General features: G+C 38.5%; 1 protein-coding gene across 4 annotated transcripts in view; it reads right to left on the bottom strand.

The window, feature by feature from the left end:
* Positions 1–21,474, bottom strand: part of mast4 (microtubule associated serine/threonine kinase family member 4) — a 107,280-nt gene that overhangs the window by 72,551 nt on the left and 13,255 nt on the right. For all 4 annotated transcript variants that reach the window (XM_041969236.1, XM_041969235.1, XM_041969238.1 and 1 more), the window contains exons 2-3: positions 13,094–13,247; positions 8,989–9,122 (exon numbers count right to left, since the gene is read on the bottom strand). In XM_041969236.1, the coding sequence (XP_041825170.1) occupies positions 8,989–9,122; positions 13,094–13,247 (288 nt within the window). The remainder of the gene's footprint in view (positions 1–8,988; positions 9,123–13,093; positions 13,248–21,474) is intronic.

Here is a 21,474-nt window from a genome sequence, read left to right on the forward strand (position 1 = left end):
TAAACCCTTTCCCATCACTAGTAGTAGAGCGTTTATCCTCAATGCTTAACGGACTACATTCAGAGAACTGAAGCAGCGTCCAGTGACTGAGGCCACGTCACATGGAACATGCCAGCTGTTTCAGACTGATAAGCTGAACTATCTGAGATTATTAGATTAGTTTTTTTTTTTGTGTTACCATGAAAATTAACCCTCTCAGCAGGACTGAGTGCTAGCTGCCAGCTACACTGTTGGCAGGTATAATTAATCAAACTCATCATTTTTTCTCCATGAATCATTGTAGTCAGTAAATGTGTTGTTACTGTAAAGAGAAGCAAGTTGAGTCTGCTCTGATGGTCCAGACTGCAACACCTAGGTAGAAATTTGTGTATGCATGAGGGTTGTGTTTCCATTAATGCCAATCAAAGCCAGTCAGGCATCTGTAGGTATTTGATGCAGACTTGAAAAGTGATTAAATTCTTTCCGTTTCCACTCAAAAACCAGATGTTTGGCAGTTTTAACTTATTATTTAAGACTTATTTTTATTCAATTACACCACAGAAACCCAATTAAGATGAACTGATTAAGCATTAGACATACACAGAAAACATGCTGCACGTTTAAATTATATGCTACAAAAAGGCGGGGGCCAAAATAAATTAATGAAGTTCATTGGGTACGTTTTAAATTTTCCTGCTTTGTAGGTAGGTAATTAAAAAGGCTTAATCACTGCATATTGTATTTAAAGAAATGTTATATTTAAATGCTATTCAGTGTCATGCAGAAAAATCCTTTGCATTTGTGAGAAATTATACTGTTTAGAGCAAAGATGTGTTGTATTTGTCTTGTCATTGAACTGCAGTTTCTTACTGTGCAACAACAAATGACTCCTACAACCATGATATCAACCAAGGACATCACTGATTCACAATTACCAGGGAAAATAAGAGCCCACAAAGGCACAACATCAGGATTATGACAGTCTTATCTCCATATCACACCAGAAGTGAATTATTGATTTTCTGCCAAAGAGCATCACAGTCAAGAGGGATGTACAATTCTAGTGAAAGAGCCATGAACACCCAGGGGCATGAAGGAGGAACACTAAAGAGGGAAAAATATGAACATAAGTCCAGTGAGGAAAGGAAGGTAAACAGACTGGCAGAGCTTAAACCTGACGAGGGAAATGTATGTTTTTATGGATTTTCTTTTAACGGGTTCACCTGAATGAAAATGGAGCTGCTGTGTTTCCGTCAACATTTTAATGTCCTTCTTTTCAATGTGATGTACGATTTTGTGAACATATATTAAAACAGATTGACAAAAAAAGTGCATTTTTTTCTCCAATGCCTTTTCCAGTGTTTTCTATCTTAATTAATCTGACTCAACCAACAGTTTAATTACCTTACCTAAAACCAGCAGCTGCCCAAATATGAGGTCGTTTAATTAATAAGCTTGATTATATGTACAAAAAGTAATCAGCTACAATTTTATGATTGTGCCAGGCTCGGTCAAAAGCCAAACTGGTGGCTGTTACACTTAGATAGCAAATATCAGCTTTCTGGAGGAAAGTCAGAAGATCACATCAGTTATGGATTAATGATCTGGAGATTATACATCTTTAGAAAATTGTTACTTGACAAAAAGTCCAATAGTTAGCAACTAAACAAAAGATCTATAAGAAATATTAAAAATGTGTTTTATTTTGGATCTTATTCTTTTGCTGAATCAAATTTAAATGAAGCATGTCTATTAATTTTAACAGCAAGTTTCTCCAACAGTCATATTACCAGGACTTATGAAGCACTGTTCAGACAGAAAGCAACAAAGTGGAGGAATCTGTGGTTGCTGATGCCACTTCCGTAAGAAGTTTGAGTGGAAGCTCACTCATATTACATAACACAATAGGCATGGTGTATAAATCAACATTAAAAGGACAAAAGACAAAGTGATGAGCTGTTTGTGGGAGAGGCAGAGGAGGAAGATAGGAGACAACATCGACGGGGCTTTTCAGAGGAAAACTGTAAATGAGAAACAAAGGTTTTCAAAGACAATTTAACTACTCAGATATACAATGTGCTAGATTGCGGGTGGAAGGCATTTGAGATCGTTTCTAGCTCCAACTACATATAAGGAAAATTGGGGAAATTTGTCCCCAATGGTGACTTGAGCTGCAGAACCACTAAATTTATAATTAAGTCTAATACAACTTTCATAGCCCATTTTCATTTAAATAGTACACAACCAAAGTCATCAGCCAATTAAAGTAAATCTCCTCAGACATAAATATATCTGCCAGATCTGTTAGATTTGACGACAATATCATCACAGCTGCCACTCAAGTCACTGTCAGACTGGACTGCTGTGCTTCCAAGTCACAAAACTGTCAACATGAGAAACGCCATTCTGCCTCTGTAATTGACATTATTTTAATAGATTTTGTCAGGAAAAAATCCAATTTGGAGTACAAATTATTAAAAAAAAAAACAAATAAAAAAATAAGAACACAGCTAAGATGTAGTGCAATTCTTAAGCTGATGAAACAGCACCATCCAGTTAGGCAGCAAGAGGCTGAGGTATCGGAGGTATCTGTATTTTATGCTCCTGTCACATCTTCACTGAGCTCATTCAGGAGTCGGGATGATGCAGTGGCTGTAGAAGAACCCCTGAGGTCTCGTCTAGTTGACTCCAAAAGATGCCATTAAGATGGAGCAACACGTCAGGCAGTCAGTTTGTGTCCACATGAGATAACATCTGAACAGCAGTCACCAGATTTCAATTTTCTCATGCCGTTACCCACCGAGTAACCAGGGAAATACACACGGTGTTAAGAATAAGAGTGAGCAGATGATAACAATTCAGATGATATCGGGCAAAATTATGGATCAATTTAATCCATATAAATATTATATGTGGCCATCTGGTTCAACTCAGTTACCAAGTTTTAGTTTAAATATAAAATAAAAAAGGCTAAAAAAAATCTAATGTATATAGTTTGATTTCAAACAACTGATTTAACAGCTGAATTTGTTATTAAAAAAAAAATAAATTTCAGAATAGTTTTTTTTCTTTGTGAATTTATAATTTCAACATCACACCAGCACTAAGTAGCAGTTTATGTAAAACACACTCATGAAGCCAAACTAAATGTGTGAAGCAAACAGATTAATTGAACTGAATGCCTTTATTCGCTTTGCACAATATACAATGAAATCACATGACGCTCCTTGTGATAAAATAAAATTGATAAAATTACATACACAATAATAAATACAACAAAATAAAATACACTCACTGCATTGCACATCCCCAGTATTAAAGTCTAATTCCATTCCCTGATGGCACTTGGATAAAAACTTATCACAAATCTTTCAGTGCAGGGCCTGATGGACCTGCAGCATTTCCCAGAATGCAGCAGTGTGAACAAGTTGTTTCTCAGCTTTGAGGAGTCCTGAATTATGTTTATGGCTCTCTGCAGGCATCTGATTGGACTCAGCCTTAAAAACAACCAGCTGAATGAGTTCTGCAGTAATCACAGTCATGGAAACCAATAGCTAAACAACTTTAGCCTCTAGACATTGTGTTTGTCAATGACATAAGTACCTTGTTTATGTAGCATAAACTAGACAATCTGAGGTGGCGAAGTTGGATTTCAAGCGTACAAAGCAAAACATTTCCACACCTGGGTCCAGGAGCTCAGTCCTAGTCCGCATCCATGAATAAACCTCAGTAACAGGACGGAGTTACAGATTATGCTTTTGGTAATTATTATCAATGTTCTTGAGGTTTCTGCAGCCTTTTCCTTGATTTGGAACCATAATCTTTCTACTGTTCCTTTATTTAAAGACCTGGTAAGGAAATGGAAGATTTTTTAAACATTTTTTTCACTATGTCCAGATTAGTGGAATCTCAAAGCAAAGAACCTGCTAGCACCTGAATATGACCATACAAGAACATTAAGGCTATAGTTGCTTCTGAGATATACTGTGTTGTATGATCCTGGAAAAAAAAAAGAAGTCATGAACACGCTATGGCACTCACTGCTCTCCCTTAGCGACAGGCCCAATTTCCTCCATTTGCTGGCGCTATCCATTTTTGAAGTCTGATAAAAATAAAATTTCATGTCAGCATCTCTGGACCCCATAATCTTTAAACTGAGGGAGCCACTTTTATATAAATATAGCCAACATGGTTTTGTGGATTGATGTAAATCTGTTTAGACAGGAATCATTTTCATCTATCACAGTTACCTCCTTCATGGAAAGAAAGATAAATGGTATGTGGCTTAAAGTTGTGTCACATCTCTGCTGCTGAAATGTTCTTATCTCATGAGCTCTGACCTTCCTGTGGTGGTTGTTGGATTAAACATTGTCTAAGAGGATCAGCCAAGAATCACAATAAAAACAAATCTTACAATTCTGGGAAAGTCGATTATGTTAAGGATTCTCTCAGGTCGTCAAGCTGTAAAACGTAAATTGAATCAACTCGTGAGCTGGAGGGACTTATCCACTGGAGAACAATTATGTTACAGGGAATCATGTAATCATTCGCACAGCAGGGCGCAATAACCAGAGGGATTAATTTGTGGCTTTTACAACAACAGGGACACATGTATTTAGTTACAAAAAGGGGAAAATGCACTAGCGCCACCAAGTGTATGGAAGTAGTTCATATATTTGGCTTGTACTTGTAAAATTTTACCTCTAAAAACTCAGTTATAAAGACCCTGTTGAAGTGTTGTTTTTAGTGTACAAAAGGTCCCCATGATGTCATGGGCCAGATGAAAAATAGTTAGCCCCTTTCCAGTTTAGGTTACAGTGCCTTTTTCTAGCTCGGCCCACTCACATCACTGAGGGTAAAAGTGTCAGTCAGTCAAAATATACCATCATGGCTCCTCTAAAAGCACCCTCGCACGTACGTGTGCACACACAAGCACAAGCCTCACATGCTTTTTATTGCATTAACCTTTTCTCTAACCAATATCAAGCACCCACACACGGGATGACTCATAGCTTAACATCATTGGATTAGCCTCTGCTTTTGATTGCATCTCACTCCTCAGACAATAAGATCACAACAGCACACTGGAGTATCTATCATACGGATCTGAGAAAACAGAGCACGAACATACTGAAGGTCATCTCTCTCTTCATGATGTAATTTAGTTCAAGCCATTTAAACATTTTTATAGGCTTTGTTTTTATTCATTTCCTTCTCATTTTAGGCATTTAGATTTAAAATATTAGGTATTCAACTAATTAGCTGGTCAATCAGAATACAGTAAATCATCTTTCATAAACAGCACTGACGTGTGGCCGTGGTGTTTGACTCCATAGAAATAATCATTTTTTTAAAGCATTTTCTCAAATATTGCACTGAGGGCTTTTATCAGCTGGTGGCAGTGACAGACGAGGGCCATTAACAAAACATACACAATCTATGAGCCTACAGATGAGCTGAAATGCATTAAACTGATAACATACAGCAAAACAGAACAAAGTTCACTGTTTGAGAGCAGAGACAAAACTTCATCAGTTACTGTTTCATAATTTCAATTTGGTTAATCTTTCTGCACACGTCTCACCCTGAATTTATTAAGAAATGGCTGATCCTGCAGTCAAAGCCTTTTCTAGAAAAATCAAACATCACTATGGGAGTCTCCTTGATCTTGTAGGACTAGAATGGCTGAATGCTGCTCAGCTATTGGAGACAAAATGAAAACAGCTCAGATGCTTTAAAGACGAACCACAGAACTTTTGCAGTTTTTTCAGTGATGAGACCCCTTTGATGGTTGATTCGGCATCCATCTTGCATCCTACCTATATTATATTGTGAGCTCTCGCCTGCCAATAAAAGACAGTCTTGTCTTGACTCATCTTATCTCTTGTTCTGTCTATCTCTCTTTGTCTTCTCTTCTACTAATAATGTCTTCTGGCGTCTCTTTGCTGAATCAGCCATGGTAGGAATTCAAAAAGGACGGTGTGTTTATATACGTCTGTTACTGTGTCACACGGTCTGTAGAGCAAAACGTGGTTTCTCTATGAAACTTTGTTTTTTGTTTTGTTTTGTTTTTTTTGCATAACCCTGGGTATGTAATATAGTCGAGATGTCACACTACGGAATGCACGTCTCTCTGCTGCCCTGTCGAGCGTCCAGACAGGGAAAAGAACTGATCAGGACAGCAGAGCCGCGCGTGCCACACATGTAGTGGAAGAATCCAGCATATAGAAACAGATAAATGTGAGAGGCGCGGACCAACTCATGGTGGTACCAGCAGTACGGACACAGGGAGAAGCCTGAGCACTCCCTCACTGTTCGATTCCCAAATCCCACATAGCATCGATGGAGGGGAGATAGGGGTCATGACCAGACAGGCTAGCCTGGTGGGCTAGCCATCTGCAGAGACTCTTAAAGGTGAACACCGAACAGTGCTGACCAAGCCGGGGACGTTGATGGCCAGCCAGGGCTGTTCCAGCCCCAAGCAGCTCGGGCAGACCTGGTGTGGGTCTCTGCTCGATATCTTATTCCTGCAATGACAGTGATAGGCCCCAAAGTCTCAGAGCATTCTAGGGTGAGGGGTTTTAGCCTCCATTCCTCACGAGCTGGTGTGCAGGCAGGGAGTTGAGGCGGTTAGCTGGTGTGCTAACCGTGGAGAAGCCGAGAGATGAGCTGGTGTACGAACACTCGGTGCTCGAAGGTTGTGGTATGGCATCTAGAGTAGAGCTAACCGAACCGTGAAGGGGTGAGGAAGCACTATGGTCTGGTGTGACCAACAAAACAAAAGAGTCCATGGCTAGGTAGCGCTCGACGACTGAAGACAAAAGATCAGTCTGTGGACAGTTTAGTTAGCCAGCCGTGGATACAAAATATGCTCCAAGTAAGAAGAGGCTTTTGAATAAATGAGGTGATGTTGAATGAGGTGGTGCTGTCCGCAGGCTTCCGTAGGCTTCACTACCTGATGTGGACGGACATGTTCACCAGCCAATCAGGGATAATGGCGTAATGAGATTAATGCTTCTGAGGGCTGCAGTGAGGCATTTATCCCAAAGTGAGACATCAAGCGGAATATTATGAAAGAGAACATCATTTGACCTGATACTGCTATTTTTTTTTAATTTTTCTGTAATTGACACAATCACAAACTGACCAACACAAGGGGGAGTACTTCAACATAACCGTACAACAAACAGGGGTGCACATCAGGTCTATAAGAGCTGCACGTCAAGCATCCCGGGATCTATGTGGAGTCTAGGGCAGTGACGCCATAACTGACCTTACGCAGATGCTGTGTGAGTAAAACTCCAGCTTATATGGCTAAGTAGGTGTAGTTAATGGATGGATACACTGGTATAGTTCTCTTTTCTAAGGTCATATGCATATTGACACCTAATAGTCCGCAAGACTCACAATAGAGGGCTGCAATGTTCAGTCAGTCCAAGTTTGCTTTCACACTGCACTTAGTCAAACAAACAAAGCCTTTTAAATAATGGATTCCCCCCCTTACCTGAAGCAGTGCTGTATCAATAATTACTGAAGGAGAAGACACAAAAATCAATGAACAAGAAAACCCACTCATTTATTAATTAACGCAGAATAACTTCTGTTACCGTCACATATGTTGCAGTCTGCTTCCTGCACGTATACATTTTGAATTCACCACAAGTGTTTTGTACATTTATTGATTATCCAAAACAACAGGCCTCCGTGTGCTCAAGTTATTGACCTGCCATGTGTCTTGTGTGTGCAGTCATTATTTCAAATAGATGATTTTGGTAGAATGGCTGTACATAGGAATTGTGGACTTTTAAAGAATTGAAGGAACCTCGATGTAGACCATATATGTTGATCTCTAAACATAACTACAGTTTAGAAGTTGTTTTTAAACAGAGTCACATCACTGCCATTACGTCTCTTTCCTTCTCACGTCAACATCTTTATAGCTGGTTGCTTATCAAGTAACTTCTTACATCATTTGTCTGACAGCCATGTATTACAAGATTGTTATGGCCTGCTGCTCAGTACCGACAGCTGGGGCTCATCCTACGTGCAGTTGCCGGGCCCTGGTGTCTGTTCGGAGTGGCTGGATCAGATGCACCTCGCTTTCCTCCCCGTTGATTGGCTCAACGGCCAGCCAATCGCCTTGCCGCTTATTGGAGTCCAAGAAATAAAGGGCTGCTGCAGGGATCATTCGCGAGGGAGAAGCTGGACTGCACAGGCTGCTTCCCCTCACTTCGGCAGAGTTATGGTGGCGTTGCTGTTCTGTGTGCTTGCTGTGTAAAAATGGTAGCCTTTTGAGTGATGGACTATTCTTGTGTGTGCAGCAGGACGAGTCCTGGCTGTTTGTGTTCCCAGTGGGGAACGTTATGATGGTCCGGTTAGGTGGGGCTTACCTTCGTGTTCCCATTGGGGAATGTTCTGGGCACAGGCTAGGTTTGAGCAGCGCTTCCTTTTGGTGTGTGTTCTGCTATTTCGTTCACGTTTGTGTTAAGGTTCGGGTGTGTTGTGCTGGGCTAGTTAGGCCATGTGTTTGATTGTGTTCACACTTAGTTTGATGGGACTGCTGCCTTTTGTTGTTGAGTTATCACGCCAAGTTAAGGGCACCCTTTTGTTTGTTAAATTTGATATGGTTTACTTGGCGGGTTTCGTGTATGGTTTCTGATTTAACTTTTGTTTGTTTCTTTCAGCAGTTCCTCTAACCCCAACACTTGGCTAGGTTTGATTTCCTGTTTTACCCCTTATTTATTCTCTTCACAATAAAATGCTGTGTTCTCACTTGTACACCCGTCCACGACTTACTTTTGTGTTGCGCCCCACTCATACCTCTGACATGGGTCGTAACAAAGATGTAATTCAAGTAGGCAATGTGGTTATGAGCAAATTATATTCCAGGAAAAGTTGCAAATATTATAAAAAGAATGGTTTTGTTTAAATCAAACTATGTTCCCTGGTTAGGCATTGAAAGGATAACAAGATGCAGAATATCACAGATCAACGTAAGGAATCACTCACCAAGCTGGAGGTGAGGGAGGGGTCCGATTTTCCGAGGTTCTGGGAGCGCATACGAACCAGGTTGGAAGTCTCAGACGACGAGTGCAGAGCCGCCTGTGTTTGCTGGAAGTTGGAGGGTAGCAGAAGGTACTTTCCTGCAAAACAAGATGAATGTTATTATTATTCACCACAAAGATAACATCTAGTTTTATTCTTTGTTCTTTCATCTTGTATTAATCATGCCACATCTCCAAAACAAGGTCTACATAAACAATCCTATTCAGCATCAACAATGTTCTAGAATAAAAAACTCCACATCTATACACAAGTCTACTTGTATTTTATTACTTCAGTAGAAATCGGAAGGCAGATCTCCCAAATCTAGTCATAGGTTTCTGAATTAAAATATTGTTTTTATACCCCCCCCCCCCCCCCAAATAAATAAATAAATAAAATAAATAAATAAAAAAATAAAAATGGTTCCACCTTTTTGAGATAATAAAGTTGATTCTTCACCACGCCCAGTTTGTGGGGTGGAAGGACAGGTAAAAGTATGTTTCACTAACTAAGAACATCAAGGCTGTCTGCTCTTATTAGGATTGTTAAGCTGAAGCTTCTGATCTTGTGCAGCCAGACAGGAAGTCAAAGGGTTAAAATAGACCAGAGGTTGACAAAGCCTATTAAGAGATCACCTACAACCCCAACATTACATAACCTCAATGCAAACACACTCTGCTGAACCACAGTAATTGAGCATTGTGAGAATTGTCTTTCCAAAACTGACATAAAGCTACTTTTATCTGCCACAGCTAGATGGCGCTAAATACTGCTTCTTTACTTCAGTCACTTCTCATCTGCACCCTCTTTTGTCATCAAACCTTACTACACGACTAAAAGAACCTTATAGGAATCAAAGAGAATAGCATGTTTAGCTGCATCGCTAGCCCTTCATGAACAAAAGAATATTAGTTAGAAATGGAGTCATCTTTTTTCTGCAGTTTTCTGGAAAAAAGAAGAGGATTAACAGGTTTGTTAAATAAAAAGGAGAAAAGAGAAGTATACTGTGCATTAAACAAAAAGGGGTATATCAAACTAATTTTGCCTGAAGCAGGTATCTCTCCATTTCTGATGCTCGGATAAGCAGCAGAGGCCATTTCATCATCCATTGGACAGCAAGCAATTGTATAAAGTTAACAAAAATACAGTTTTTCCCTTGTAAGGGGGTGCTTAATCCAGGTCATGCAAATGGAAATTCTGATTATTTCCACGTTTTATGTCCATATGAGCAATTCAAATTAAGCCAAGATGAGAAATGATTGGAAGATGCCGTGGGATGGCCTTGAGAAATCAGGAAAAAAGATGGACTTCTTCCAGGTATTAAAGTTGTTTTGTTAATATATCAGGTTACTTTCAGATAAACACTTTGACACATATTATAAGTTCCCCTGGACTTATAATGTAGTGGCCAGTAGCTGCCTTCTTGCTCAATATTGGGTTGAAAAGTGGAGTAAAAGTTAGAGTTTCTCTAATAATCTTGACTCGTCTTTGTCTCAGATACAGAAATAGCATTTTCTCATGACAAAGAATCTAAGCATCAATTTTCTTTATTCAGCTCTTTTCCAAGCTAAAAGAGAAAGACATTTAATAACTACTACTAGTTCATATTGTCCTGCAGTAAAACTAGGAAGACTGAGGTGAAACCAAACAGGATGAGGAGAGAAAAGTCAAGTCTTTCCTTCCTTACCGACAAATGTTTTCCTTGCCAGAGCTCATCACACCCCGACATAAAGGAAACAACTAGTCAACACTTTTAGAAAGGGGCGTATCAGGAGATGGGGGTAGAAGGGTAAAGGTGTATTTACACATAGCACAGGTCAGTTCCCAGCTGTCAGCAGATGAAATTCAGTTCAAACCACACCTAAAGGGATGCATTAAAACCTTTACTCACATTCTGTTTAACTGTGTTTATACATAAACCATCAACACGTTTCCATCTTGTCAGACTCAGCAGGGTAAACAAGGCAAAACTGTGCTATCGCACGTTTTATACAGATTAAATAAAAGGAAACACTTCAGACACAACTGCTCTTGTATCAAGCTGAACAACAACAAAGATTTTAACTGCATTTGTATTTTTTATTGAAACCACAAGGGAACACAACTAAATGTGTCTTTACTTTGTAGCACAGGAGTAAGCTTAGATGCATGTTCCAGCTGAACATCAATGACTTAACGCTCAACTTCAATGTTGCACATTTCAGTCATTAATTACCATCTGTTACATAAACCACCGAAGCATGTCTAAATGAATTAGTCCTTCAGGAATTGCTTGCACCTTCAGTCGAGCTACAAGATCGATGACATGTAGCAGCAGGAATAAAAACCTGATCACATTTTAGTAGGAATGACTCACACCCATTTTGCTGGGAAAGCACAATCAAAGCTGACTTGCTTTTGGTTTGTTTATCCACCTTGTTTTTTTATAGACCAATTACTAAAGGGTAATGCATTTATTCAAAGCTGTGTCTCTTTCATTAACTAAAAAGGTCGACATTTTAATCAGTGAGGTGAAGTCCTCCATACATACACCTCACCTTGGGAAAAAAAAATGCTGTTCAAAGCTATAAAACAAACCATTAGTCTGAGGTCTTCCAATTTACTGAATGGAAGCAAACAAGGCTGGTAGAACCGACAAACATCCATCTGTATTTGTCCAGGGAGGGACTATATTAAAACTATATTTAAAGAGCCAGATACCTTGTTTTCTATCCAGAGGAATAGTAACACTTGTGCTTACCAGTGTGGTATCTTTTAATTGCAGCAATGCTGTTCTACAAAATCAACTGGAGACTTGCAGAAAAAATAAATAATAAATAAACTGGATGTACTCATTTGGTCATCCAGTTTATTCACATTATGTCCAAGTCACTAATTCTCACACACTGAATTATGCATTTATAGGTGGACAACTGCTACTTTTCTTCTCAGGAAAGTGTGTGCTTTATTATTAGAGAAAACATAAAAAGAAGCACAATAAACAAAGCAAAATAAGTTCAAAAACATTTGTATCAATAGTCTCATAACTGGAGCCCACATTCAATGAGAAATGGGCTAAATCCAGCTGTTGACGCAGGTTTATCTAATTGTATTAAGGTGATTGTTAACCTTTTTCTGAAATGCTGGTAAAATCTACATTTGTAATTAAAATAGTTTTTTAAGACGCTTTTAATAACATTCAATATTCAGGTGTTTAGTCCTTTTATGTCCTGATTGGTTCTCCAAGGTGAATCCCTTTCCCCAGCTGTGCTTAAACCCATTCACACCAGTGTAAAGAGACAAAACAGCTGGGGAATATGAAGTTTTGTGTTAACCTGCTACTTTCAGACGATAAACAGATAGAATTTCTTTATTTTTTACAACAAGCCCATCCAATTAGCAGTGGATTATCCCGATTGTTAAAAAAAAAAAAAAAAAAAGTAATTTCTTTACACACTTTGACTCCGTAGTGGAGAAAAAAGTCCTTGAACTCTCACGGCTCAGAGTAAAAGAAGGTACAAATACATCCCAGCCTTATAATAAAAAAATAAACATGTTTTTAATTCATGTGGAATACTAAAGAGCCATTAAGGGGCATCTGTTTCCATTAAGAAGCCTCACTGAGTTTTAATAGTTGCAGATGGTGAAAAGTGTAATACAAACTATTTTTCTGCCTCTGAGGTTGACCTTTGCAAAAAATATGAAAGCAGTAAACAATCTGTGAAGGTGGATTACTTTCAGAAGAGAAAAGGAGAATAACTGAGTAATTTGATGAAGAGCTTGCACGTCTGCTGCATGCATAATATTTTCTTGATGTTTGTGTAAGATTAGTAACAGTAGAGACAACTCCCGGTCTGATCTATCTGGGTTTAGAAGGAAAAATATTATACACTCTTATTCATTCATTCGTGTCCCAAAACTATGAGTCATATTTGTGGGAAATTCAGAACACGACTCAATAATACAAGCCTGCCATCTTTCCTGACCTCTCAGGGGACATTAGTTGCCTTTGCGGACAATACATGTGCCCAATCCCTTATAGGTAGTATGTGCCTATAATGGATCAGACACAATAAAAATAAATAATTACCTGTGAGACCACCACCCAGACTCCTTCTACGAACATGTTTTCCATCCTCACTGAGATTTTGTTTTAATTTGAGAGCAGGACTTAATCCATGAGTCAGTTCAGGGTTACTGGACTTCCTGAGGGATGTGGGGGGTGGATAAAGGATGTTGTCCAACTGTGGAAAAAAGAAGAAAAGATAAGATTTATGAAATAAGGTACACTTTGAATAAAATCTTCCACAAGGATGAAGCCCTCAAAGCAAATATACAATCTATTTAAACTAATCTTTAACCTATAAAACTACAAATAACAGCTGATTTAAACTGAACTACAAGTCAAAGGTTTGGACTCACTGTCTCATTTAAACCGATAGGAACCAAAACTTTTAGTACTGTAAATAATAGTAATATTTAGTAATGGAGTTTTATGGAGTGGGGGCTTCAATAGAAAAAGCCCAATCTCCCTCAGGCACAAATTGCAACCTGTGAATAATTAGCAGGGTATTAACAGTCTACCTCAACCAGGTCAGACAGTTGGAGATGTATTAAGGTCCATTTAGGGCTTTAAAAGCAACACTTCATAAGATTTCGACTTTAAAACTTTGTGCGGTTTAGGCCAGAATACATCTGTGATATGTTCAGAGAATATAAACCCAGCAGAGCTCTTAGATCCAACGACTCTGGTCAGGCAGTCCAGACCAGAGTCCAGACTAAACATGGAGAAGCAGCATTTAGCTGTAATGCTGCAAACAAGTGGAACAAACTGCCAGTGGAGATTAAACTTTCACCAAATGTAGACATTTTTAAATCCAAGTTAAAAACATTTCTTTTCTCATGTATGAAATCTGCACAATAACTTTTTAACTCATCTTGCTTTTAATCATTTTAATGTAATTTATGATTTTATTGTGATTCTTGCTATGTGTTGCTGCCTTTAACCATTTCTTAATATTTGTAATGCTTTTAATGTTTTGTGTAAAGCACTTTAAATGGTCCTGTACATGAAATGTGCAATACAAATAAACCGCCTCGCCTTCTGACTTGTTTTGATGGCACACTGACATCGTGTACACTTTTGGAGTAATCGCTAACCGGCAGCATCACGGGGCTGAGAAACGCCCCTTCACAACATTTTTTCCAGTCACGGAGCATCACATTACTGCTGGGCACCACTTTACAGTATTGCATCACAGGCCAGGAACGGCTCTTTTGAAAATGCACAGCGGCTGATTAAGCAAAGGACTGCAAGAAGACTTTCAGATAAAGCAAAAGCAAGGATAAGAAAGAGAGAAAGTGATAAAGCAAGAGATTAACCAAGCGTCAACCTGCAAGAAGGATGCTGAATTAGCCTTCAGTGATGGGTGACAAAGTTCAGTAGTGTTGCTTTAAAGGTGATATTAAATATTTTTAAGTCAATATGAGGCATGAAGCCAGTGAAGGGATCCTAGATGAGAATGTGCACAAATTTAATGATTTATTAAATTAAGAAAGAAAAAAGTGAAGCAGTGGAAACTGCATGGATGCTGGGATCTTTTTAACAGCATTTACAACTAAATGTCAGCTGCCCAAAAATGGACGTTTTTATTGTCGCCTCAAACAAACTGTTCAAGACGCAGGATGTGAATAGAAAACAGAAAAAAAACCTCTCTTCCTCTGGAGATTGATGGACTCTGTGGTCGCTTTTAAAAGCCAATTAAAAACATATCTTTTTAAATACGCTTTTCATTAATTTCTCTTATGCATTGTTTGCTCTTGTGAAGCACTTTGTGATTTTATATCTTTTAAAGGTGCTATAAACATAAAGTTTTACTTTTAATTTACTTTACAACTGAGCCCTGGGGAACACCACGACTCAGTGGAGCTCTTGATGAGGTAGAATAACAAATTGTTGTCAGCAGATGTGCAAGTAATAGACGGCAGTTATAGTTAAAAATATATTTGAAGAAAACTGTGAAAATAGGAATTAATGAATCTGTTAACCTAACAAAATAATCCAACTTCTCAAAATATCTGGATACAAATATTTTAGGCAAGTAACACAACAAAATGTAGTTAGCGTTGAATGTGTTTTCAGTTCTACAAACGATTAAACTTTTGGTTATAAAACTGTAATAGCTGGCCCATGCGTGGCAGCTACAAACAAAATCTGCAGGAACAGTGCAGCCTATGAATCCACCTCATATTACATTACACAACCTGCTTTTTGTTATCTTAGAAGAGGATACCTTGCACAAAGCTTAGACAACATAAAGACTGGGGGTGAGGAAGAGGCCCTCCCTGTGAATACAAAGATGCATATGGCTGAGAGCAGTCAGTGGAAGGAAATGCCCTCTGCTTCTGTGTGGGATGATTCATGATCCCAGTTCCAATAAAGACAACTCAACTAAACCTTTGTAGTATGAGTAGGAGCACAAACTCAGAACAAACAAGACAAGCTAATGAAATTGGGGGCATTTCTAAATGTGAAGGGAAGATCAGTTACATATTTTTAACTATTAGACATGAAATGTATGTAATAAAGCTGTTTATCAGTCATCATTGCTAAAAGCAACACACAGCATGTCTCCGTCACAGGAAAACACATCACAACAGGTAACATGCAGGTCTCATGACCCTGATATGCCAGAGCTGCATATAACTGTTCATTGAACCGCTAACAGGAATATTATCATGTCTCAGTATAGAAAAACACGAGCTGTATTTACAGAGATCCCACATAAACATTAAATGTAGATCTACTACATTTGTATTCACAAAACACACTGTTACTTAATAAACACATGCTGTTTTGGAAATACAATGAAAAAGAAACCAAACGAGACTTTCCACATGTATGGAGCTGGTTGTAGGAAACAAGAGGTGCAGCTAGAAATTGCTAAGGAGGCAAACCTGGCATTTCCTGCAATGAATTACTACCATACAACAGGTTTTTTGTTGTTCTTTGAACTGCTAAATTAATGAAACGTTGCAATATTCCCCATGCAGTTTTGAATTGAGAGTATTGATGTCTTTGCATAATATCTGTAATATATTCAAAATCTGTTTTGCTGGAAAATGCACAAAACAAGAAACATACTTAGACACAGAAAAGGAAAGAAAAATCTGTCCATTTTAGAAATATATGAAACAAATCTACTTCAGATTCATCCACACCAAAGAGTAAAATGATAATATCCTTTTTTCCCTAGTTTTTAATGGAACGTGAAGGATCTCATGTGCAACAAATGACCTTTCAAGACTACAGCACCAGACTAAACCCCACCAGTTAAAATACAACAGCATTAACACTGCATTTCTTGGAATATATACCGTTTTTAGGATTTAAACAACTAGTTAAATCAGGTTTTCCTTTTGGAGTGGAAGTCATTTAAGACTTGAAAATGATTGCGGACAATTCAAAGAAGAGCTCAGAAACCCTTCATCTTTCAGTACCGTACAGTAGGAAGTAAGGCTGCATATTTCCATGAATGAAGTGAAAAAGAAATACAGGCTGGTCGGTCAGAGTTTCATCCAACAGCAAGATAATGATCCAAAGCATTAAAAGATAAGAACTTCAGACAGAAAACTTAGAATCAGACAATAGTCTTGGGCTTTACCCACACATAAACATAGCTGAAGGTCACTTACAAACTTTTGAAAACATCCAGGGGGACGATATATTTAAAACTTCTGGCTTCAGCATCATTGTGCGAACAGTTATTTGCTTACTGAGTTGAGGCAAGCTATGTGTTATCTCTTATTTACATGGCAACGGCTTTTATATATTCAAATATAATACTAAACTTACTTTCACATTAGTTTAGGAACAGACATGTGATAATATACTACTGAAGTTGTCGTTTCATAAGTCAACCAGCCTTCAATGTCACCAGTTTTAGACGAGATCTTATTGGACCTGCAGTTTGAGACGTTACCAATGAATTTTCTGGTTTCTCTGATTGAGCTGCTGCACCTGCACAATACAAGGGAGACAATTATAGTGAGATAAAGAGTCAATACTGTTAAAAAAAAACTCATATACACACTTGACTATTCAGCAGATGAGTGCTTTAATTTCCATTGTGGGAGGAATAACAAGTGTATTGAGTTGCTGAATGAGTTAAAAAAAAAATGAAAGAAGAGAAAAGAAAAAAAGTTAAATTTTTCATCATCCCTTAAAAATATGTTCATTTGCTTTTTTCTATAATTTCAGAGCAAGTGACAGAAAAATCACCAGCAGGATCAGGATGGTAAAAGCCCTTTTCCAGCAATGACTGGAATGATTTCATTATGTAACAGCGACGCACTCTTTCCTAGACACTGCAATGCAGCCTGTACAGCCCAATGAAATCAAGCACCACACACCCACCATCTAATATTTAGTCAGTAAGCACTGCTGAGGCAGAGCTGAAGAGCTTTAATAGGTTTTTGTTTATTGTTTTCAGCTTGAATAAAAGAAGTATCCAACCTGCATAAACATCTTCACCATTTTTCTAACATTTAGCCTCAGGCACAGCTACTGTCAATAATAACTTACTTAAAATCAGAATCAGCTTTATTTGCCAAGTATGAACACATGCAAGGAATTTTTTGCCAGCAGATGTTGTTGGTCTAGTACAAGTATTAAGATTAGTAAAAGTAATAAGTAACGGAATAAAATAAGTAGAAAGAAAATAAATAAAACAGACTCTTATATAGTATATATATAGTGTCTACTATATACAGAGCTATATAAACAAATACAAATTACAAGCACACATTTAAAATCAAATATAAACTATATACAGTAGATGCATTAAAGGTGCAACATAAAAGAAACATGAGCGATGAGGTGCGATTATGGATGCAACCGGTTAGCTGTTCAAAAAGATGACTGCAGTGGGAAGAGGCTGTTCCAGTGCCTGTTAGTCCTGGTCTGCAGGGTTCTGAGGTGCCAGACTGGACAAGTTTACCAAGACTGCATGCAGAGTGAGAAGAGTTCTTTATGATGTTCCCTGCCCTCTGAGTCCTGAAGGAGTACAGGTCCTGAATAGAGGACAGGGGGCCTCCAATCACAGTGCACTGTAGTCTGGGATTGTCCTACATGGTGGCAGCTTCAAACCACACAGTGATGGAGGAGCACAGGACAGACTCTGACGGCTGTATATAACTGCAGCAGCAGCTCACAGAGCAGTTCGTGTTTCCTCAAAAGGAAGTACATTTGCTGCTGGGACTTCGAGGATGGAGCTGATGTTTTGCTTCCACATCAGATCCTGAGAGATGATCGCGCCCAGGAATCTGAAGCTCTCTACAATGGACACGGTGCTGCTGAGGACTGTGAGGAGGGGCAAAGCAGGGGGGGTGTTTCTACCATCTTGAGCATATTCAGCTCCAGGTTGTTCTAACTGCACCAGACTTCCAGTTGATCCAGTTGCTGTTGATATGCAGACTTATCACTGTTCTGGATGAGACTGATGACGGTGGTGTCGTCTGCAAACTTCAGGAGCTTCACAGAGGGGTCCATGGAGGTGCAGTCATTGGTATAAAGAAGTCATATCTACTGTGCAAAACTCTTGCAACCGATTTGCTCGTGCAACCTTTCGTTCACTGTCTTAGTGGTTCAAAGAGTAAAAGAAGAGGTTTGCTAACAGGACCATCTTTTTCAGATATCAGGTTGCAACATTAAACAAAATACTTCAGTAAAATGGACATTGGTTCTTGGGAAATTATTTGCTTCTCAACCTGTGTTACCTTTAAATCAAAAGAAAACTGATATAATCAGGAAGTGTTTGTAGTTAATTAAAGTAGGTTTATAACTCAGCTGAAAGAGCCTGGGGATGTATTAAATTAAACTGTTGATTTGTAAATGCTTTTTAAAAAGCAAGCAACTTAAAATAATTGGGAAATATTAAACATTGCTATTGAAATGTGTACACAATCAGTAAACGATCTATGTAGGGGCCAGTTTGTAATGTATGGTGCAGCTTATATTAATTTAGTGTTTTGTAAATCGCCAGCCAGTTAAGACTCAAGCTAAGGGTGACTAAGCCAAGTTGGAACTTGGCACAACAGAGTCCAGGAGTTTAAAAGCAAATATATTCACATCAATCACAAATGAAATAGGGAAAGAACGGGCAGTTATATAATCAAGCAAACACGTCATAACAAACACTGTAAGCAGCTTAGTTGTATACTGTAAAAAATCTGCAGTAAATTCTTAATCTCATTGATAAGAGTGTGAAATATCTAAAGACAAAAGTTAAGCACCTAAACACTACAGGCTAAATAAAATGTAATGCATGACCTGATAAGTGTGTAATGTTTGTTAATGAGGAAACTGTACTCATTTCACACACTCCTCTATTTCCCAATATGCTTCAGCTTCCGTTGCTTTACATCATCTTTCCTTCCGAAGAGCTCTGACTAAAATTGTTTGGATTATTGCATACTTTTGATACCAACATGAAGGCAAGACAGGGAATGTTTCTCTTCTGTACATTTGGCTGTATCACTGGCAGATCAGATTAACTATCAACAACAGATTCAAGTCAAAAGAAAGTAAGGTAATCCATGTAGTATCAGTGCATAATGGTAAAAGTGTAAAGTTTACAGGTGTGCATTATGTTTCAAAAACACATTTCAGATCATTTTTTTTTATGTAAAACAATTATTTGTTGAGCAGAACGTGCTGCAGAAAAAGCTTTTTCCTCCCACTTGCAGACATTATTAGATATATTCTTACAACTAACTTAGATTTGCTTGTAAGGCAACATATTATGCAAGCACATGAGAATCGTGCACACGCTAACCAGCATTACTGTATAAGACTTCTGATCTGTGCAACCTTTTGTCTTCATGTTCCTGACGCGGTATAAAAGAAATCTGAGCCAATGAAAACTGTGGAGGGCTGCCAAAGATGCAGGTTCCATCTGATTCTTTTCTTGCCATAGCTTGGCTGTAATTACCAGCCAATAATGAAAGTCACGAATCATCTGGGTAATCTGTAAACCTACATTTCCCACTCTATGTATATCTGCATGTAATAACTTATAAAGATGCCAGACTCTCCATTCTACTCTACTCTTCCATTAAAAGGATATTAGTGAAATATCTCCCCATTTAAAACATCTGTGTTGATTTAAGAATGGGTGTCAGCCTTCTAAATGCCTTTTTGATTACACAGAAAGCCTTGGAGTCAACCAGTCACAGTTCACTTTCTGTATGCACAGAGAAAAGCACACACACTGTGGATTTGGCAGCAGTTTGTGCCCTTTCACCCACCATTCCTCTCAACCTGCAGCAATGCCATGCAGGGCTCCTGAGAGCAGCACCAAACCCAGCCAGCCCTCCTTCCTCCATCCTCCATCCTCCATTCCACCCTCAGCTTCACACAGTGGACAGTACCAACAATCTACTGTTGCCAAAGCAGACAAGACCTGCACAAAACACACAAAGATGAGCTACTGATTAAAAAGAATCAAGTAATCTAAATCTGTATGGATGATTACGTTACTTTTTAATATTTTCCATGCCATTAAACTCATTTCAATGAAGAACAAAAAAAAAAAAAGTGTTCCTGAAAACAAACTTCAGCTAAAAGTGAGATTGCACCAGCAGCAGCTGAGAGGCAGTTGTCAGTTGTGAACCTGCACTGAAATAACCAGGTGGGATGGAAAGATGGATGGACTACAATACCATGGTAACAGTTTATTTTAAACCAATCATTAATGGCAAGTCATCTAGCCACTAATCTTTGGTACTGGGATGATTCAGACGGCCTGATGACCAATACTACTTAATCTCCAAATGGACAACTTATCACTGTAAAAACAAAAGAGAGAAACTGTGATCGGAAAGAAGTTGCTGAATGTGTTTTCCTTATGATCAGAGCAATCCCTACAATTTGGGCAGATTTGCCCAAATAGAAAAATCTTTCTCACTGGACACTGTTGGTTAGTTTGTCTTTATATAAAGAAATTTCTGATCACATCCTTTGACTGAAAGGAGATTCAACTTTAAGGGAACAAATCATGCCTGTAGAAAGACCAAGATAATATGCTAAAGAGCAACATCCGTCATCAGATTTCTTGTCTGTCTTTTGATCATTGCCCGTTTGTTTTCAGAATCACAAAACACCTACATAACTTTAGGCATCCAGTGAGTCACCAAAACAAAGGTGGTCAACGTAATAAAATTATAAAAGAATGCATAGAAATAAGAAAATAATAAACATTTATTGACAATACCCTGGCAGAAAGTGCTGCATAGATAAGAAATAGTTTCAGTTGAGAGCGAGAACGCATGACGGTGCAGAGAAAGGAACAAGCGTTCAGCAGAGCTCGCTTGCCTGCCGTCGACCTTTAGCAACTGAGACTACAAAGGCCAAACATCCTGAAGATGGAAAAACACTCGGCTAGAAAAGAAAGACCTTTTCTCTACAGAAGC

The sequence above is a fragment of the Melanotaenia boesemani genome, chromosome 19 (genome assembly GCF_017639745.1).
Source record: "Melanotaenia boesemani isolate fMelBoe1 chromosome 19, fMelBoe1.pri, whole genome shotgun sequence".
Taxonomy (NCBI): Eukaryota; Metazoa; Chordata; class Actinopteri; order Atheriniformes; family Melanotaeniidae; genus Melanotaenia; species Melanotaenia boesemani.